This window comes from Hyperoodon ampullatus, assembly GCF_949752795.1.
Source record: "Hyperoodon ampullatus genome assembly, chromosome: 1".
NCBI lineage: Eukaryota > Metazoa > Chordata > Mammalia > Artiodactyla > Ziphiidae > Hyperoodon > Hyperoodon ampullatus.
Window position 1 is genome coordinate 174,431,732 of NC_136914.1, and position 21,214 is coordinate 174,452,945.

General features: G+C 44.3%; 1 protein-coding gene across 1 annotated transcript in view; it reads right to left on the reverse strand.

Annotated features, from left to right (window-relative positions):
* ADGRA3 (adhesion G protein-coupled receptor A3) overlaps window positions 1–14,696 on the reverse strand; it is a gene marked incomplete at its 5' end in the record, with an annotated part of 119,572 nt that extends 104,876 nt beyond the window's left edge. Inside the window, one exon of the mRNA XM_079714184.1 lies at window positions 14,455–14,696. Within this exon, the coding sequence (XP_079570310.1) occupies window positions 14,455–14,696 (242 nt within the window). The remainder of the gene's footprint in view (window positions 1–14,454) is intronic.
* Between the last annotated feature and the right edge of the window lie 6,518 nt (window positions 14,697–21,214).

Consider the following 21,214-nt stretch of genomic DNA (forward strand, 5'->3'; position numbering starts at 1 on the left):
CTCAACCCCTACTGCCAACATGAGCATTTAGGTTGTCTGTGACTTTTATGAACAGAACAATAGTGAGAATTACAGGCCTAAAGGCCACAGTCCTAGGCCAGAAGCCGAAAAGGTGTGTAACTTGAGAGGATCAATTTACCTGTCCACGCTCAGTTGGCACACCTGAAAAAACAGGAACAATGCCAACCTTATGAGATTGTTTTACCAACTGGGACGCGTATGTGGAACACGTGGCACAGTACACGGCACACGATAAGCATCGCACTGTTGGTAGTCATTAGAACTTGTAAATCAGCTCAGGGCACTGACACATAGTGGACCCTTGAAAAACATGGGGGTGAGGGCAGCAACCCTCCACTCAGTGGAAAATCTGAATAATAACCTAGAGTCAGCTCTCAGTATACACGGTTCCTCCATAACTATGGATTCAACCCACCTCAGATAGTGCAGTGCTATAGTACTGAACGACTGAAAAACTTCCACTCATACGTGTAACCACAGTTCAAATCCATGTTGTTCAAGGGTCAACTACATAAAGTTCTGGAGGCCAAGGCGCTTTAGACACCTTAGTTTGCACTACTCACAGTAGTTTAAGATAATTACCAAACCGGATATAGGAGAAAGTTGAACTAGCATTAGAAGTTTTTAACCACCTACATTAGCTAACTCAATCATGGATGCTTTAAGGTTTCAACAGAAGTAGAAACAGCAGGTCTACCAAATTTAATTTCAACAGAAAGCTAAGAAGTTTCCTGAAATCCCACTTTTTTTTTTTTTTTTTGCGGTACGCGGGCCTCTCACTGTTGTGGCCTCTCCCGTTGCGGAGCACAGCCTCTGGACGCGCAGGCTCAGCGGCCATGGCTCAGGGGCCCAGCCGCTCTGCGGCATGTGGGATCCTCCTAGACCGGGGCATGAACCCGTGTCCCCTGCATCAGCAGGCAGACTCTCAACCACTGCGCCACCAGGGAAGCCCAATCCCACACTCTTGAGAGAACAATGAGAAGGATCTTCACATTGGTTTTGCTATCAACCTCCCAAAAGAAAAATAAACACTTTCCATTTACAAGCTGTCACCATCTACTCTCACTCTGGACGTACTCAGACTTAGTATAGGAGGTCTCCATAATCCCCCCTCATCTCTGCTCCATGCGATAACAGGACATCTCCAATTTTTAAAGTTCTATAAACACTAAAATGAAAAATGATGGAAACACTAACAAAGCTTAAAAAGGGAAAGTCTGACAAAGTTCTTACATCATGGCCTCAGTCTGTGGTTGCTAAGCTGTTCTAGCTAAACTGATGGACAAGTTTTTCAACTTTATCCCTGAGGGAAGAACTCGAAGACATTTTTTTTTCTTCCAGCAAGGAGCCCTGAAAAATCAAGTCATAGCAGACAGTTAACTAGGGTTCTCTAAGTAGGCCATAATCTCAAGTAGACAATCTCTACTTATCATGGTTCAGAGTAGATGACACCCATTCCCTAGGGCTTTGCCTTCAGAAGCACACCATCCCCTAAGGAGGTACTGCTCTTTGTGGCCCATCTTGGCAGGAAACCATGCAACCAAGCTAGCCATTTCCCCATAGGCGCTTCTGAGCCCAAACCATGTCAAATTGCTGACATTCAATAATTAAGTGATCATGGTAACAGATGTGGTGACCAGAAGAAGACTACACATGCAGTGGAGGAATGAAAGGTCTTTGAATCAAAGCAGATTCCAGGCAAGGCACAGTGCAGAAACTAGACAACAATGGACTGAAACAAATAAAAGGTAAGGTACTGCAGGGATGGATTCATGCCTCCCTTTCAAGAAGGTTAATTGTGAAGGAAGAAGAGTAACTACTCCAACACGGTGCTGCTACAAGGGTGGTTTGGGGGAGGGGAGTTTTTTTGTTTGTTCTTGGGGTTTTTTTAAACAGAGGCTATGTATGCCAAGGAGAAACATCACAAACTAGGGGAGAAGCTGAAAAGATAAGTGATAGTTTCTCAAGAAGTAGGAGGGAAATAGATCAAGAAAAGGGGAGAAAAAAATGAAATAATCTGGGCAAAAGAGAATCACTTTTCACTATCGAAGGCAGAGCGGGAGTTTAAGCCTTGACCTTGTAGGTAGGGTATTCCGCTTTGAAGACTCTGGAGCTTATCTATGACAGATTTATCATCTTGTGTTAAAAATAATGTAAGATTCTTCCCCTAATCCTACTTTAGAAAAAAAAATAGTGGGGAAAATGATACTTCTTTATACAAAGACTTGCTGCGTGTTTATGTGATAGACACTGAGAATACAGAGATAAACATCACCATCAAGAGTTCACAATCTGGTGCAGCTACTATGGAAAACAACATGGAGGTTCCTCAAAAAATGAAAAACAGAACTACCATATGATCCAGAAATTCCACCGCTGAGTATACATCTGAAGAAAATGAAAATGCTAATTTGAACCCTAATGTTCATAGAAGCATTATTTACAATTGCCAAGATATGGAAGCAACCTAAATGTCCATTGACAGTTGAATGGATAAAGAAAACGTGGTATATGTATACAATGGAACATTACTAAGCCATAAAAAAGAAGGGAATTCTGCCCTTTGCAACAATGTGGATGGACCTACAGAGTATTACGCTAAGACAAATAAGTCAGGGAAAGACAAATACTCTATGTTACCACTTATATGTGGAATCTAAAAAATAAAACAAAGGGATGGATATAACAAAACAAAAACAGACTTTCAGATACAGAGAACAAACTAGTGGTTACCAATGGGGAGAAGGAATGGGGAGAGGGGCAATACAGGGGAATGGGATTAAGAGATACAAACTACAATGTATTAAATAAGCGACAAAGATAGATTGTACAGCACAGAGAAATACAGCCACTATTTCGTTATAGACTATACTCCATTTAAAGTTATAAAAATATTGAATCACTATGTTGTATACCTGAAACTAAATCAATTACACTTCAATTTTTTAAAAAAAGAGTTCACAATCTGGTAAGAGAGCGGGAACTGTAAATAGATCATTCCAAACAGTATGACACCTGCAGCAATGCAAGCAAACGTGAGGTAGGACGCGGTCACAAGGAACAGAGGAGTCAGCCTAGCACTGATTGCCCGGGTGGACTGCAAGTCACATGGTATCCGAAAGACTTAGGATTTTCATCAAATCTTCGCTAGAAAGGGAGAGATCACACTTGGTCTTGTTTAAAACAAACAAATCAAAGGTTAAAACAAATAATCTAATAGAAAGCCCATCTGTCTTAAAATACAGTACTAGAGATGAATACACCCCTAGTCAATTCCTCTTTGCCTTTTCATGAGAAAAGAGTTGGGAAGAATTGCAAAATAAAACAAAGAATTGCTTTTAAGTCTTATCTTGATGGGAAATGACTCAATTTAATTAGACTTAGATTCAAGCAGTCTTAAAGAAAGGAAAGTTTAACAACTGCATTACAGAATCTGTATTACAGGTACATCTCCAAAGCCTGCTTTAAGTTTCCTTCATTTAAATCTCAGGAGGGTTTAGACAGAAGTGTCATCCTCAACACAATTTACAACCTGCTTTCTACCCGGCTCAGGACATGAGGCCATCACAGAAATGCCAATTAAAAGCCTACCACCGTTCTAGGTGCTACAGTTGCAGGAAGGAGCAAGATGGAACTGACATTCTAGGGGAGGCTAGGTCACATACATGGAACTATTTATTTTAATTCAGAAATGTCTTCATATAGGGAATGAATTTAACTCACAATCACATACTATGCATTATGTCCCGTGCTGGGGGATGCAGGGGAGAGGGCTGGGGGCAAGGCTTGAGGAGCTCAGATTACCCCAGGGATCCTTTATTTCCCCCCAGCCTGGGTTGGGGACATGCTTATTCTTCTTCTGGGGAAACATTTTGGTCTGCAAGTATGGTAGTCCCTCCCTATCTGCAGGGGATATCTTCCCAGACCCCCAGTAGATACCTGAAACTTTGGATAGTACTGAACCCTTTATATACTGTACTATGATCTTTTCCTATTCATACATACCTCTGATAAAGTTTAATTTATAAATTAGGCACAGCAAGAGATCAGCAACAATAAACTAGAACAATTATAACAATATACTGTAATAAAATTCTATGGAGGTAGTCTCTCTCAGAATCTCTCATTGTACAAATGTAATGTCTTTTCCATCTTAACCAAGCACTTATCAAGCACTGTGGCCATATAACTTTTGCAGTCTGAAGTGCAACAGCAAAATTAACACAAATTCTTTTTCCTTCACTATTTCATGGTTAAAGGATTTGTTCTTACTGTAGATCTTAGCAACCTCAGTATATGATTTTTTTTCTTCCCTTGTTAAGTCTAAAACTTTCACCTTTTCACTTAAAGAAAGCATTTTACAGTTTCTCTTTGGCACATCCAAATTGCCAGCCTCACTACTCCTACACTTAGGGGATCATTATCAAGTAAAATAAGGGTGACTTGAACACAAGCACTGAGATACCAGGACCGTCGATCTGATAGATGACCCAGACGGCTGCTAAGTGACTAACAGGCGGGTACGCTGGACAAAGGGATGATTCACATCCCAGGCAGGACAGAGCGAGATTTCATCATGCTAGTCAGAACGGTGCACAATTTAAAACTTATTAATTATTTCTGGAATTTTCCATTTAATATTTTCGGACCATGGTTAACCATGAGTAACTGAAACTGGGGATAAGAGGGTACTTGTGTACAATTCTTGACTAGGTGAAAGCACCACTTTTACATGTAGAGCTAGCCATCCTGCCAAAAGATTTTCTTCATGTTCACGCCACTGTCATCCAGAAGAATTTAATAAAAATATTCTAAGAAGTAGGTAGTGAGGGTGATGGACAGTTTAGCCTTCTTTGTATAGGATTATATTCCACAGATTTGCCCTTCCCCCTCCCCCATCCTGATTACTCAGGAACAAAAGATTTCAAATATGCACAGTTCAAACATGTAATTTAAACTTAACAAGGCAAAATATGGGAAGAAAAAAAGGACAAAAGGTATTTTTTATTTTACTTAAACTGAGAACCAAGAATGTCAGTCATGCGAATTGATAAAGAGCTAAAATCAACTAGCAAATGCCTGCCTGTTATATGAGTGGATTTAGCCTAGCAACAAAGTTATGTGCCCTGCTAGAGGAAACCTCTTGTCCTCGTCTGCCCAACATGCCTGTCCGTTCTCAAGTCAAGAATACGACAGAGATGCCCACAGTCCTGCCTCCTTAGTCCCAGCCAAAGCAGTAAGAAAATAATGAAAGAAATGTATTATCAGATGAGGAGTGGCTGCTTAAACAAAAAGTGTCAACTGGGGAGGGAAAAAGCTACTAGAAACTAAAACTGTACAGAGAAGGTGGCCAAATACAAATGACCCTTTTGTAGACATGTCAAACTATATTAAACTTCACTTATAATCAGAATGTAAATTAAAATAAGCATTTTTTTTAACTTATCAGACTAGTAAAGACTAAAAACCTAAATTCCCAGAGCAGGCAGACATTTGGGGAATTGGGCCTCTCATAGTTTCTCTATACTATTTTATTATTTTATATTAGTAATGCATTATTACTGGAAATAAATCTCTATTTTAAATTTAATATAAAATAAAGGATTTAAGGTAGACGGAGGCAGGGGCCATATGTGTTTCGTTGCCTATTCCATCTGAGTATCAGGCCCTCAAATACTGGTTTGGACAAATGCTTGCTGCCCTTAGACTTCCTCAGTTCACTCCTTTAGTACCACAACACAACTCCAAAACTTTATTGTCCTTAACCCCATGACTTGGTATTAAATCCAACTTCAGCACATCACTCGCCACTTTACAAAGTCATTTTTCTTCTCTCTTATGAATAAGGCCCCACCCTAAAGCTCTCAGCTCTCTCTGTCCTAAAAATGTCTCTTGATTTTCATCCATCCTTGCTCCACCTGGGAACAGTCCCCTCCCTCCCTGCCCCCCTTTTGAGACCGTGTTCCTCAATCTGTTTCTCTGCTCCTTCTTCTACCTTCTTTTGTTGCAGCAGATGGCAGCTGGTGGAGACGGTTACCCCTTCAGGTCGCTGTGCTGCTGGAAAACAGGTTCTCAGCCCAGGTGACAACAGAATCACCTGCAGAGCCGTGAAACATACCAACTTCTAGGTCCCATCCTGGACCAGTCAAATCAGATCACGAGATCTGTGGCCCAGGCATCTGAACTTTTAATGTTCCCAGGTGATTCAGCACAAGGTGGAAAATCTCAACAGCAAGCTCAGCAGCCAGGTTTGGGGGAGGTGGAGATAAATGCCTCTGCCCCACTCCACTGGACCATCCCGGGGCTGGGATGCAGGGCCTGGGGCAGTGGGACTCTGGCCTGGAGCACCCTCCACACAAACATAATCACTGTGTGTGTGTCACGGCATGAAAATGCTCGGAAAGAACTGCTGTAAATAATGGAAGTGATTATGCGCTACAGGAGAGCTGAGACGGACTAGGTTGGGGAAAGGCTTTGTGCCCCGCAGGCAGATGTGACGGGAAAGTAAAGGTGGTCACTGACCAAAAAGGTCTATCAGTCCCTTTAGCGAGGCTGTTCCTAAAACCAGTCTTGCAGATTTCCCTTTACAAACCCTACTGCCTATAATAATTCCCGAAAGTCCACCAGTTACCCCCCTGCTATCTCCAGCTCTCTTCGCAGAGTGTGGCAATGGAAGAAGATGCAGATTAAATCACATCAAAAAGAGCCAGATCCAGGAGAAGTGTGACAGATATTGTACATCCGGAAGGCCAGAGGTGGAGTTCCAGGATGGGATACAAGCACACAAGACTAGCATAAAACTGGTCTAATGGCCAAAAAAAAAGTCACACAAGCTCGCCTAAATCAAGCTGACCATGAGCAGAGTAGGCAGTATCTGTTGAATGAACGCAAAAGCAAGCACTTTTAAAAACTAGGGTAGGCATTATGAAGACAGCCACTAGAGAAGAGTGATTATCAAAAGTCAGCTCTGGTCTTTGGAAGGCCCCTGTTGTATGTAGGAAAACAGATTTAAGTCCAGGCCTGCAGACAAAGAGGAAAAAGAAGACCAGGGTGTTGGGGGAAGTGGGGTGGGGTTATGGAGTGGGGAGGGGGTAGTCCTGGATAATTCTTATACCAATCCCTTCCATGTGCTCCCTTCAGGTCCTGAACTGGAGGGATCTGAGGACAAGAAATGTTTCCCTGAGTGAAAAGCCCAATATCTGCAATGTGCTCAGCATGGCACTACAAGTGGCCAGGAGAAACGTGTCCCTCCTGTGAGGCACCAGCTCCAGCTCTGTCCCACCCCATCCAACACGCAGGAGATTCCCTCACTACACAGGCAAAGTTTCTTAAAAGATTAGTGGTGGGGGAAAGAAAAACAGCTTGGGCGAGACTGCTTACTTTAAAACTCCCTCTTCAGACTAGAACTGTCTGCACTTGAACATAAATGCAAGCTAAACCGTGCATAAAGCATTAAAATTATAGAATAAATTTAGTCAGGCAGCAATTAAAAACTCATTGAGCAAGTCTGCATCTACAGCTTCCTAATTTTTGCAAAAACCGACTTAATAAGTTACTAAAATTTAAAGAATTCTGTATCCTAATTTTTGTCTGTTTATGAGAAAACTGTTGACACAACAATAAACTAGTTATGGTCTCTGGACTTAAAGATTCCTCCACAGGAATACAGACAATACAGAAAACAACTGCTTTCAGAGAAGCAGCTAAATGGGAAAAAAAAGTCCCTGAGTACTGCTATAAGAAACTTCACCTGTCATTTTCTGACTTACTTACAAGAGTTTTTACTCTGGGTTTTTTTTGTTTTTGTTTTTTTGTGGTTTTTTTGCCTATTTTTAAAAGCCATCTTTACAGGCTCCTGGGAATAGAAGTTGTAACTGGATTGGGGCAAGGACTTCCGAAAGTTCCTGTTTTCTTTTTTTTTTTTAGATGTTGGGTGTAGGAGTTTATTAGTTTCTTTATTTATTTATTTTTTGCTGTGTTGGGTCTTCGTTTCTGTGTGAGGGCTTTCTCTAGTTGTGGCAAGCGGGGGTCACTCTTCATCGCGGTGCGCGGGCCTCTCACCGTCGCGGCCTCTCTTGTTGCAGACAAGCTCCAGACGCGCAGGCTCAGTAGTTGTGGCTCACGGGCCTAGTTGTTCCGCGGCATGTGGGATCCTCCCAGACCAGGGCTCAAACCCTCGTCCCCTGCATTAGCAGGCAGATTCTCAACCACTGCGCCACCAGGGAAGCCCTCCTGTTTTCTTTTGTTTCTGGTATTTTATTTCTGATTTACTGCCAAAACCCACCAACTTCTCTCATCTACTCCTGATGCCGGAGGACTCCAAGTGGGCAAGAAGCAACAGGATTCAGGGGCTGGGTCATGCAAAACCTTCTCATCACACTGGAAAAACTTCAGACTTGCTTTCATGGACCAAATGCCTAAATCTGCCCAAAATTCTGCAATATTTCTGAGCAACTTGCCAGCACACTGCCTAACGTGTGTGTTTATCATACACATAAGAACATGTAGTTCAAATGTAACTGTCCATAGATTTACTAGACCCGTTCTTGAATAGGGGATCCAACAGCTGTGAAATGCTGACCTAAACTAAATAAATGTTCTCATTTGCCGTAAAAGGGTAAAAATTTGAATTCACGTCCCTCCACTTGTCCTGACCTCCCAAGATACAGTCCTATCTTTATTGGCATTACTCTTATCAATAAAGACAATTACGTTCCCACCCACTGAGGTCTCAGAGCCCTTCCTTTGAGGGCTTGTGCATTACGAGAGCATCAAGTACCCTATAAAGTGACAGAAGAGCACAGATATGAAGCGTTAGGGAAGGATCAGAGCACTGGAAGAGGGAAAAGAAGTTCATAGCAGATGAGCTGGATTGAGAAGGACCCACAATCTATCAGAAAAGGTATACCAGGAGAGAGTGTCAGACTTAGCCAAGGCACACAGGAAGCAAAATACAAATCTGCTCAGGGAACAATGAGATGCACACTTTGGTTAAGCAGAGAATTTGTGTATAAGACTGATCCTTGAATGAAAGAATCATGTCTTATTTTATCCCTGAATACCTAGCACTAAGCACTGTGCCTACAAAACTAACAGTGTCTCAATCGATGTGCATGGGGAAAAAAGTTGTGCTGAGTATTGGGAAATACAGCTACAGAAGTATAGGAGACCTTGCATTCAAAGATTAAAAACCTTATCCATGACCCACAAGAATTCAGGCCACGACAGCTTTGGGGGCTGTTCATTAAAATCACCCTGCTCCTTGGGAATTCCCTGGCGGTCCAGTTGTTAGGACTCTGTGCTTTCACTGCCGAGGGCCCGGGTTCGGTCCCTGGTCGGGGGACTAGGATCCTGCGGGCCGCACAGCATGGCCGAAAACAGCAACAACAAAAATCACCCTACTTCTTCTCTCCCTCTGTTGCCCTCACCTGGCAAAGCAGCAGCCTGGCTAATCCCAACGCTCCTCATCTCTAAACTGAATGCAGCTGGAGAGAAATAACAGCGCTGACCATCTCCCTTTGAACTGGATCACAAGGCAAAATGGACACAACTCCACTCCGGTGACATTTCTGCCATCCCCAGGACGGTCACTCTCTCACTTTCCAAAAGAACCACTTCGGGCTTCCCTGGTGGCGCAGTGGTTAAGAGTCCGCCTGCCGATGCAGGGGACAAGGGTTCGTGCCCCGGTCTGGGAAGATCCCACATGCTGCAGAGCGGCTAGGCCCGTGAGCCATGGCGCTGAGCCTGCGCATCTGGAGCCTGTGCTCCGCAAGGGGAGAGGCCACAACAGTGAGAGGCCCGCGTACCGCAAAAAAAAAAAAAAAAAAAAAAAAAAAAAGAACCACTTCACTCCTCTTTCACCTTCCTCTTCACACCATCTACTCACCCCTCCTCCCTCACCCTGCCTCTAGGTCTTTAAGAAAATAAAAGCAAGGGGGCAGCAAAGCCCTCTTCATCCCACCTGCCCTGCCCACAGCCTCCTGCCTGCCTTTCTGCCTGCGCTCCCTCCTTTCACCATGTGGGGATGGGACATCCTGCTGCATCAAAAACCAAACCTCCTACCTGCACTCCAGCTCCCATCCCATCTCACCTTCCATCGTGCATTTCGCCCTCTCCCCAACTATTCCCAACCATACTCAGGCGCTAACGTTCTCTTTCCTTCACACCAAACTTCTTCCTCATCGAGGTGCTATCACCACCATCCTCACCCTGTTCTCCCTTCAATCCACCCCAACCTGCCTTCCGCAGCCTCTAATCCACGGAGGGCACCAAAGCTCCAGGCTGTCAAATCCAGCTTGGTTTTACTGTTCCTCATCTCTCAGCGTCTCTCAACTGGGGCGCCCCCAATTCCTGTCTTCAAACCTGAACTTCTCTTGGCTTCTATGACCAGATACTCCCCAGGTGCTCCTGCTACCTCACCAGAGGCTCCTTCCTTCTCAGGCTCTTCCACTGCTCCAGGAGGCTTCAGCCTGGGCCCCCTCCTCCTCCCATCTGTACACTCTCCCCTAACTGACCTCGACCAGACCCGTGCTTGAAATACCATGGATAGACCAATGGTTCCAAAAACCCTCTCTGCATTTCAGTGGGGCCAGTCCATCACCACCCCTCTGTTACTGCAGAATGCCCTCCCCCCACCCCCAAAACCCCATCTTTCACTCCCCTTGGGCCATGCTCAAGTCCTAACTCCTCCAAGAAATTGAAAAAATCTTCCAATGCCTCCACAGCCCCACTGCTCTCTCCTCTTTTCAGGCTTCCTAAAGCATTTAAACAATCAGCAGTACAGGATTTATTACTTCATTACAGACATTCTGTGATTGTTCCTGAGATTTCTGCTTTGCTTTACTGCAAATCTTCTCTCTCCAACCAGGTTTAAGTTTCCAAACAATACAAGCACTTCTTTTTGTGTACCTGGCACTGAGCTGCATACACTGGTGACGTCCAATTATCAGTTTTCTGATAGCAAACAAACATAACATTTGATGAAGTAGAATCGCCATGTAGCATCATGAGGAAAACACCGCTGGAAAAGCAGGGCTAAATCTGTACAACCTTCTACCACTGATGTCCTCAGAATTTTTAAAACTTAATATTGAGCATCTCATATAAAACATAGGAATAAAGTAAACAGATTTCCAACAAAAACATTAAATGCAGTTAAATTTTTATTCCACGTGTGTATAAGAATAATAAATGGAATTTAATCCTTTAATACAAAAGGCTACATGAGATACAAAAAACAGGTCAAGCTGATTTCTGCCAGACCTCTCTAGAAACATGGCTATGAAAATGTGTTGTTCACTAAGACAGTTGAAAGATCTGAGCTTTAAGCTATCAATATATTGAAGTCCAGTTCATCCACTAAGTAGAAAAGGCCTTATTTTTCATTATTAAAGAAAGAAAAAAGAAAACTTCTATCCAATCTTTGCCCTCCTTTCAACCCCTATCAACTGTCCATGCAACAACACCTGCATCACAGCTCAGCTGAAAATGCTTGGCCACACCTAAGGAATGAAAACTCCAACCAGAGAGCCTGTCCGACCTTGACCTGCCTCCCACCGCGCCCCAACGCCACCACCACCACTCCAGGCACTAGATACTTGCCCTTGACTTTCAAGCAATATTAAATGCATGGCTTCACAAGCATCTCCACACCCATAGGCATGCTGGGGGCTCCCACCTTCCATCCCCTCATTGCCTCACCATTTCCTTCACTATCCTCTTTCTCATCCTTCTCAAATTGGCTCTGGATCCTCAGATCCTCCATCCCACCCACTATGCCCTAAAGGGGCCTCGGTTGCCCTCTTCTGGGTTCCTTTTTCTACTTGTGCACCCTGATATTAGACCGTTTACCATACTGTCCTGAGACTTATTCATGAATCTCTCTCCCCAAATACCGTAAGTTCCTGGAGAAAAAAGATGTTTTTAATCTGTATTTTGTAGTGAACAGAAAGGTGAGTGTCTCCCAAAGCCATAGGTCCAAGTTCTCAGCCCTATACCTCTGAAAGTAACCTTGTCTGGAAACAGGGTCTTTGCAGATGTAACTAAGCCACAGATCTCTAGATGAGATCATCCTGGACTTCGGGTGGACCCTAAATTTAATGACTGGTGTCTTAGAAGAGAAAGAAGAGTATTTGAGAGACACACAAAGGGAAGGCCATGCGAAGACAGAGGCAGAGATCGGAGTTGGGTTGCCACAAGCCAAGTAATGTCAGAAGCTGAAAGAATCAAGGATTCTCCCCCAGAGCCTTTGGAGGGAGCATGGCCCTGCTGAAACCCTTGATTTCACACTTCTGACCTCCAGCACTGCAAGAGAAGAAAATTGTTGTTTAAGCCGTCAAATTTGTGGTAATTTACCATAGTCCTAGGAAACTAACACCTAGTCCAAACCTCAACATACTGCCCACGACCTCAGTTCAATAAAAAAACCGTGTTGAACTAAGAAGGAAGATGAAGACAAGGGGTGATGATGAGAAAGCATCTGAACTGCAGGGCAGGGATCTGGGACACGGACCCCTTGCCAGGCGCTCACCATGGGAACTTGGACAAGTCACTTATCCACGGCGACCCTCTGATTTATTCCCTAATAAAATGAGGAAACTGGCCCAGAAGACCCTCTACCAGGTCTGATACACCTTGAACCAACTTCATCTAGAACATCAACTTTATATGATCCTTAAATAAATTATAATTTCTTCCCATTCACTGAATAAATTTTATTAATTTTATTTTTATCTAAAGAGCTTTCAGGTTTAAAAAAAGGATTAAAATGGCATTTCAAAGGCACTTATATTTTAATCAGCTCAAAAAAATTCAGTGAAATAGTTTGATAATATGCTGAAAAGTGATTTTCTATAATATCAACTTTTTTCCCCCGCAAAATCAACAATTTAAAGTAGCTGCTTTCATCCACTGTTGACAATTCAGAAAAACTCGACCTAAACTTGAATCAGCTTAAGTGCCACTGATCCAGAACCCAAATGTATGATGACTAATTTCTTCAGAGTAACAAGGGAGTTGGGCAACACAAAGGTTTTCTCCACTTGACTCCAGACTGTAATTATGGTCCCATACCCAAAATATCCACTTCAAAGAATCTGGCTAAGAAATAAATACAGCTGCTGCCGCTACCAAATGGTCGAGTGCTGGTAAAGGAAATCAAACAAAACAAAAACTCTTTTACCATTTTCGGGCCTCCATCAACAGAAACACACAATTTTCCTGTGTTACATCTTTCCTAATTCAAACAAATGGCAATGAAGAACAAAGGTGTTGGTAATGAAATCTGTACCCATCAATCCTGCTTGGGTTAATTTGTGTTAAATTAAAAAACATATTTTGGGGTTAAATTAAAAACCGCAGTTTAAGTTCTTTCACAGGTCATGCTGCCTCCCTTGCCTTCATGTTTTTATAGTGGCAGCCTTGATTCTTTTTTAGGGAACCAACCAAAACAACAACATAGAGGAAGACGGCGCCGAGGGACTCATATTTCAGTTCGACAAAATACCCATTAGAAACACTTGCAAGCCTTCCCAAACCAATTCGTTGTTCAGAAAATAAAATCAAGAGTCACTGGGGCCACGGGTTCAGCTAGAATTGGCAGAACCACGCTTGCAAAACTGGACAGTGAATCGTAACACAAACTGAGTAACGAGACCAAAAATTTTTCCTTCCAGATGGAAACTCAATCTGAAAATCAAGTCCTTGAGTTGCAAGGCTCAGCAAACCCACAGTTTGCAAATCCGAAGTTCTCGGCTTTTAAAAAGATGAGCGCTCACACTCAAGAAAACGGAGCTGGAAGGTGCACGATTTCATCATATATTCCAGAAATATATTTCTGGCCCTTAAAAACAACTCTGTTTTAAAAGGTGCTCTTTAACTGTAATAAAACTAAGATAGCAAAAGCGAAGGAAACAGTCTGGGGATTTGGGGATCACACACCGGAGCATTCAAAGTCCTCGTGTTGCTTTAGTATCCTGCAAACGCGTCCAAGTAACTTAAGTTGCAAGAAGCTGAAGGACTGGCGAATCTAACCTAGCACTGTGTTTTCCGGCAGCCCACGCACAGGATGAATGAGCTTTAACTCTGCGGACTGCCTGTTTACTTGCATCCTCACGTGGCACCGCGCAGCTCAAAAGCGCCGCGCCCGGACCGCGCGGGGAACCCGAAAACTTTTACTTTGCAAACTAGCGGAGCTCAGAGGCAGCTCGGGGACACATCTGCTCGCCTGCCGCAGAAACGCGCCCCGGCCGAGCCCCCCAGGGCTTGCCCAGCACCAGCCCTGCCCGCAGCTTCATTCACACAAAGGCACAGGGGTGCCGGCGGGACCCTTTTGCAAGTCGCGCGGAGAGAGAAGCGGCACGACAGAGAGCGCCGGCAGGGAAGGAGGGAGGGGACCGGGCGCTTGGGCAGAGCGGCGCCCCGCGGGCTACTCACAGGGTGACCGTGCGGTTGGGCAGCGTGTCCGGGGGCAGGACCTGCGCGAGCTCCAGGCTGCTGCACACCACCTTGCCCTCGGCGGCGCCCGCCGCCCTGCCGGCCCCTCGGGGCCGCCCGTCGTGCTTGCAGCCCGGAGGCAGCGCCGCGGCCCCGCCGCCGCCTCCCAGCAGCGCGAGCAGAGCCAGCGGCAGCAACAGAGGCGGCGGCGCGCGGCCCCGCAGGCGCTCGGTCGGCTCCATGCTGCGGGCTGGGTGGCGGGTCGGGGCCTGCCGGCCGAGCGGCGGAGCACTGGCCTAGCGGGCCGCCCCGGCGCCCGGGCGGACGGGAGCGCAGCGCGGGCCCGGAGGCGCCCGGAGCCTTGTGGCGGCCGGAGGACGCTCCCTCCTCCGCGCCGACATGCTCCTTTGTCCGCTGCGGCCGCGCTCGGCCTCTGGGTGGCCGCCGGGTCACGGCCGCGCGGGTCCCTGCGCCGCTCTACGGCCGAGCTGGAGCACCGCCCCCTCCTCCACCTCCGCCTCCGCCTCCCCCGGCCACTGCCCGCGGCGGCTCCTCCCCGCCTGCCGCCGCCCCCGCCCTTTCTCCTCCCCCACCTCCCCCCTTCCTCCCCCTCCTCCTTTTTCTCCTCCTCCTCCACCTCGTGGTCTCCTGTCCCCTCAGCGCCCGCCGCCCGGGGCTCCGGGAAGGAGGTTGGCGCTCCCAGGCCAGCGCCGCCCGTCGCGTGTCCACGACCCCACGCGTCCCCGGCTTCCGGGCAGGAGTTGTGGGCCCGCGGGAGTACGGTAACTCGTGGAGAGAGCGGAAGAAAGTTCTAGCCCAAACTCCAGCCACAGTGGCCACTGCCTGGCACGCTTCCCTCCTCCTCCTTCGCCGCCCTACAGACAAAGGCGCCCTGTGCGCCCCTGGGGGCCGCCCGTACCACCCGGCGAGCCCCAGTCCCAGGCTTGGGATGAGGGAGGAGAGCAGGGCTGAATTTCTTTGGAGAAAGGCAAGGCGAGAGGTAGTGCCCCAAACCAACTATCTTCAAAGGACTCGCCTTCCCAACTCTCTCCCCACGCAGGGATCGCGAGCCTTCTCTTCGCACACCTTTGTCTCATTTGTCCCGAATACAGTAGAGCTAGGAACAGGTTCCTCTCCCGGAAAGAGGACCCTCCAAAGCCGTTTCTGGCCGTCAGCAGTTCCACTTATAACCCTTTCAAAGGATGCATCGGGGCCTCGCTGGACCGGCAGCCTTTAGAAAAAGAAATTTCCCTCTGGCATCCAAAGATACCTCAGATGTAACCAGTTAGAGCAATTGTGAGCAAACCAGCCAAGAAACCCCAGCTGAATCGATTATTCTAGGGAAGGTGGCCAGCCCCGCCCTAACATGTGCAAGACCGGGGTTCACGTACCCTATGTTTAAATATTTACAAGGAATATATCAAGCTTACAAATAAAATATATGCTATGCTCCTAACTTGAAAAATATACCTTAATAACGACCTGGAAGGCCAGGCGTGTGCACAGAGCTCTTAGTTACGTTGGAGCACCACCCCATACATGGCAAGGAGGGAAGAGCCAGACCCCAGCCCTCAGTCTACACATACTTCCATCACTTTTGCTTCCTGTGCCAGCTCCATTGATGAATAAGAGGGGCTTTCCGCACACGTGTGGACGCCCCAGCCCACTCAGCCAAGCTCCCTGCACACCCTCAAACAGCCACCCCTTGGCAACCCCTCAGGCCTAGGAGTGCATACACCGGTTGTGAGGTCCTCCCTTGGGAGGACAGTTCTGGGAAGAGGGCTGCTCAGGCCCTGGGAGTAGCCTTGGGAATTTTCGATCAGTGAATTCCAGGGTCCTGGGCTCCTTGGACAAGGTCTAGAAATAGAAAGGGAACACAGGCTCTTGGGGAACACATCCCTTGGCCCTGGAGATTTTTCGCCCCTTGGGGAGGAGAGCTAGGATGATGCCCTCTAAAATGCAGAGCCAGGGCAGGGTTTTTCTTGCCTGAGTCTAAGGTCATTACTGCCTAAGGCCCCGACAGAGTCTGTCTTAGGGACCGATTCCTAGGAATCTCTGTATGTCTAGAACTTCCTCAACAGTAAATAAATGGCCTTTGTTTAACACACACTATTGCATTAAGTTGAATAATGCTTCATTTTATCGACGTTTTTTGAAAATCAACGATGTGAGCCCATGTGTCCATTGCTAATAGTGCATTCTGTGTTAGAAATGTTCTAGATCTGTGCTGTCCAATATGGTGGCAGCAGGTGGCTATTTAACACTTGAAATGTAGCTAATGTAGGGTCAGAAGATAATTTTTCACCTTATTTAATTTTAATTAATTTAAATTCAAATTTAAATAGTCCAAGGTGTTTAGAGACTACCCTGTTGAACAGTGCAGTTCTTGACACTGATGGATAGAAAAAGTGGGAGATCATCATCACCACTAAGTAGCTTTAAATCTATAAATAAACTTAAGTGGTGAAATTAAATAAATTCTCTTGAATTTATTTAAAGAATTCTTATTCCCTAACAAAACCATCACCATCATCATCTGTTTTCTTTATAAAGATAAAAACTTCTTACTATAGCAATATGGAAGTTTATTAGCCACATTACTATTGCCATAGCTACAAATTGTCATTTGAACTCAGAATCCGTGAATATCTTCACATACTCTATTTCAGCCTATAGTTGAAATAAATGTGCATGTCTGTTTTTATATTTGTTTACCAAGAGTACTAACATCAGTTTGATACATATCCTCTTTTTACTTCACTGTAGTTGAGAAAGTTGTATAAAGTACAGAATTATAAGACAAAGAGATATCTCAAGAAGTATCATGAATCCAAGGAGAAATATGGAGGAAATGCTTTATTATATGGATAATTTCAACCATTCTTGCACAGAAATCACTAATTCTATCTTTGAAAATAAGAATCACTACAGATCGCAAAATAGTAGTACAGTATATTAAAGGGCTTTAGAAAGTATATCTTTCAACCCGGTAGTCCTTGGAATGCACACAACCCTGAGTTATCATCATTCTGTACCAGCATGGGTTTGTAAGGACATAGCAAATGGTCCTTTCCCCACTTACGAAGATCTTTGAGGATGATACTGCTGAAACTTACCATCATTTACCTTCAGTCACACCAGAACCTTCGCTTTAATTAATCTGCCCCAGCCCTGACAGCCTCTTGTCAGACAGGTCTATTACTGCTGATGCCCCCTCAGGCATCAAGAACATCATACCATTTGAAGTTACAGGACTTAATGGGTCCTTTCAAAGTTCTCACAGTGGTTTTGATTATCCCACTTGAGAACATCCTATAGGAACCCTTTGAGAAATCACTCATTAACCATATTCTTGTACATGTAGTCCTGTAAAGCTGTATTGCGTCAACTGTTGCTTTAAGGATTGTAGATGGACCACATTCCAAGGCTTCTAGGCTGCGAATCCTGTCTTGCTATGTTATGTAAGGCTTGTAGGAGATACCAGAGAAACACTCAAAGATGCTTTGTTTATCTTCCTACTATAGACTCCGTATTAACTATGTATACATGTAAAAATATACAATTTATATATGCAATAAATATGTGGATGTATATACATATATACCACCCTATTTATTAACAATTTATTTTATGTTCCTGTCTTCTTCCTTTTCTACCAGACTATGAGCTCCTAGAGAATTTTTCCCACCCCTTCTTAAATTACTCCCTCCCACCTTCAATCACTCCCTATTACATTAATCTAGAATCTAGACCAATCATCTAGACTGAACTAGATAACAGGGCTTGTTCAAACCTAAAGATGGCTACCTGTTAAAATTTGTTTATAGTTTTATGTTGTTAGCCTCCCCCATTACAATACCAGCTCTATGATGCTTTGTCTTATTTGCTTTTTATGGCAGACTCCATTAGTTGCTGCCAAAGAGCCACCCCCAAACTTTTCCTCCCTTGGAGGCTGAAAAAGCTACATAATCATTTCCCCAGCCTCCCTGGCAACTACTGATGGCCATAATCTAGTTCTAGCCAAAAAGAATCGAAGGTTGTGCAATATGGTAGATACTAGACACGTGTTTAAATTTAAATCCAAATTAATTAAAATTAAATAAACTAAAAATTCTATTCCTTAGTCACACTAGCCATAATTCAAGTGCTCACTAGCTATATGTGGCTGGTGGATACCATTTTGGGCAGCACAAGCTATGGAATAGTTCCAACATCACAGAAAGTTCTACTCTTCAATACCAATCTGAGGGGAAGCCTGCTGAGAATCTTCAGGATAGAAATTCTGTGTGTGATAAAAAGAGACTTACAAGAGAAGATCCCTCTCACCACCCTCATCCTTCTTGCTTTGGAAATGGTACTGTGAGGACATGATACATGGAACCGAAGCAGATCTTTTGAGACCACAAGGCAAAAAGCATAAAGGAAAACTCCAAAATCATAGGAAGAAATGGAAAGACCACCCCCCCAAAAAAATTGGGTCCCTGAGGTCATAGTTGAGCTGCCAGTCAAGCCTCTGGACTTTTTTTTTTTTTTTGCGGTACGCGGGCCTCTCACCGCTGCGGCCTCTCCCGTTGTGGAGCACAGGCTCCGGACGCACAGGCCCAGTGGCCATGGCTCACGGGCCCAGCCACTCCGCAGCACATGGGATCCTCCCAGACAGGGGCACGAACCCGCGTCCCCTGCATCGGCAGGCGGACTCCCAACCACTGCGCCACCAAGGAAGCCCTGGACTTATTTTTATTGATTATGAATATTCTCTGGTTTAAGCCGCTGTTGTTATGGTTTCCTAGTGCCTACAACAGTGCCTGACACACAGAGGAAGTCCAAAGTATTTGTTGATTCTTGAAGTTTAAATCTTACTCATTTTTTATGTTCCAAACATCTAACACAGTTCTTCATATATATTAGCTGGTGAGTGTTGAGAAGATTGACTAACGTTCAGTCTTCTAAACAAATGGAAATGTGTAATATCATGATTAAACTGACAGCAGGAAAGAACAGCAACTTTTAGCACTTGAAATGTCTCAGTGACATTTATAAACCCTGTTAATCAACAGACATTCTCTGTTTATTTTTGCATCATTTAATGTTAATCTATTAATTGTGACAGCTGTAGTTTATATTTTTAGTCATTACACGGCATGTGCCAGAATGCGTGCTTGGTCATTACCCAAGACCCAGACAGAAACAGCAATAGTAGCTCAAATAACACCCTAGCCTCTTTAGACAGCATTGGCTCCTGTTCTGGCTTACTAGTTACTAGAAATAGTGACCTTCGGCAAGTCACTAAATCTCATCCTTCAAAGTGAGAGTTTGAACTGGAACCAGCTTTAAAGTGCTCTGATTTTATCCTGCTGAACCGTGAATTCTATTTTGTTTGTCTGCTGCAGCCAGACTATTATTGGAATGTATCCCTGTGACGGTTAAATGCTCTTTTTAGATGAGCAAATATCTTTCTGAAATGGTATATTCTCTACCCACTGCAGTGTAATTACCATCAGTTGTAAATATAAAGAAGAAATATGAGGCAAAAATTGACCAGCAGTGCCACGTGGGGAATTACCTTGATGTAATAGGAGTCTCCAAGTACAGGACCAGGCAGGTTAGCACAGAGGTGGTGGAACAGGAAGGCTCACAGTGAGCATTAAGATGCTCAATTCACAGTTTATTATATCCATTTAAAACACACAGGAAGAGTGAGAAGCAGGGAAAGAGTTGGGGTAGGTTAACCTGCAAGGGTTAGAATGCAAACAGATGAAAGATCTATCACCTGAACATACACAATATGCCTATGAAATCTGAGTTAGTCCATCTGTCTGTCTCTTTCTTCCAACTCAGACACATCAACCTTCCCCACTGCTGGTGTGGTTACAAGGACCAGAGCAGAAGTTTAAGCAAAGTGACCCAACAGATTTAAGATACTGGGGCCAACATCTTACTTGCTCTGTCAGAGATGCAGGGACAATTGTGCCTGGTCACAATTACAACCTGCCCGATAAGCAGCTGCGGACTTTATTTGTGTTTCCTGGACAGAGGGTACTTGGGGCCAGACTTGATGTTACCAGTGAAGAGATGTTTTCAACCCAGTAAATACTGAGCGCCTCATATGCCTTATGCATATTTAGTGAATTATAAATACTTATCCTTCCATCCTTTTCTAAATAAGTGATTTTCTCTTTTGTCCATCATTTTATCTGTTCACCTCACATGACTCTACTTTCTTTCTCTACGTCTACCATGTCTCACAGGTTATTTGCTTCTCTACTTAGTGTCATCAATTCTTCTTCCTTTTTTCCTATTATTTTTATATCAGAATTAAGTATTTTAAAATAATATAGAAAATATAGTACATAACAGAGGAAACGGCAGACTTTGCGGAAATTTAGAAATAGAGTCTGCACCAGAGATGTAGATAGCTTCTCCAAATAGCAGTATTTCCTGAGTATTTATCTCCCAAATATAATGTATATAACCTGTCTTGTTATATCAGGTATCTGTGTTATTATAAATTTTATTCCTATGTGCCAATATAATGATTAAAATCTATAAACCAACAAGTAATTATTAATGATAGTCATAGTAGCAAACATGCCAATCATGAAATTTCCATCTAGAATTTTTTTTTAAATAATAGCTTTCTTCCTTTGTGTCAGTTAACATTAAAATCCATTTGTTGAACTGAACAGAATGAGAACGTATATTTGAAATTATGCATTTCTCAACAAAGAAATTACTACTTTGAACCAACTTCTGAATCTAC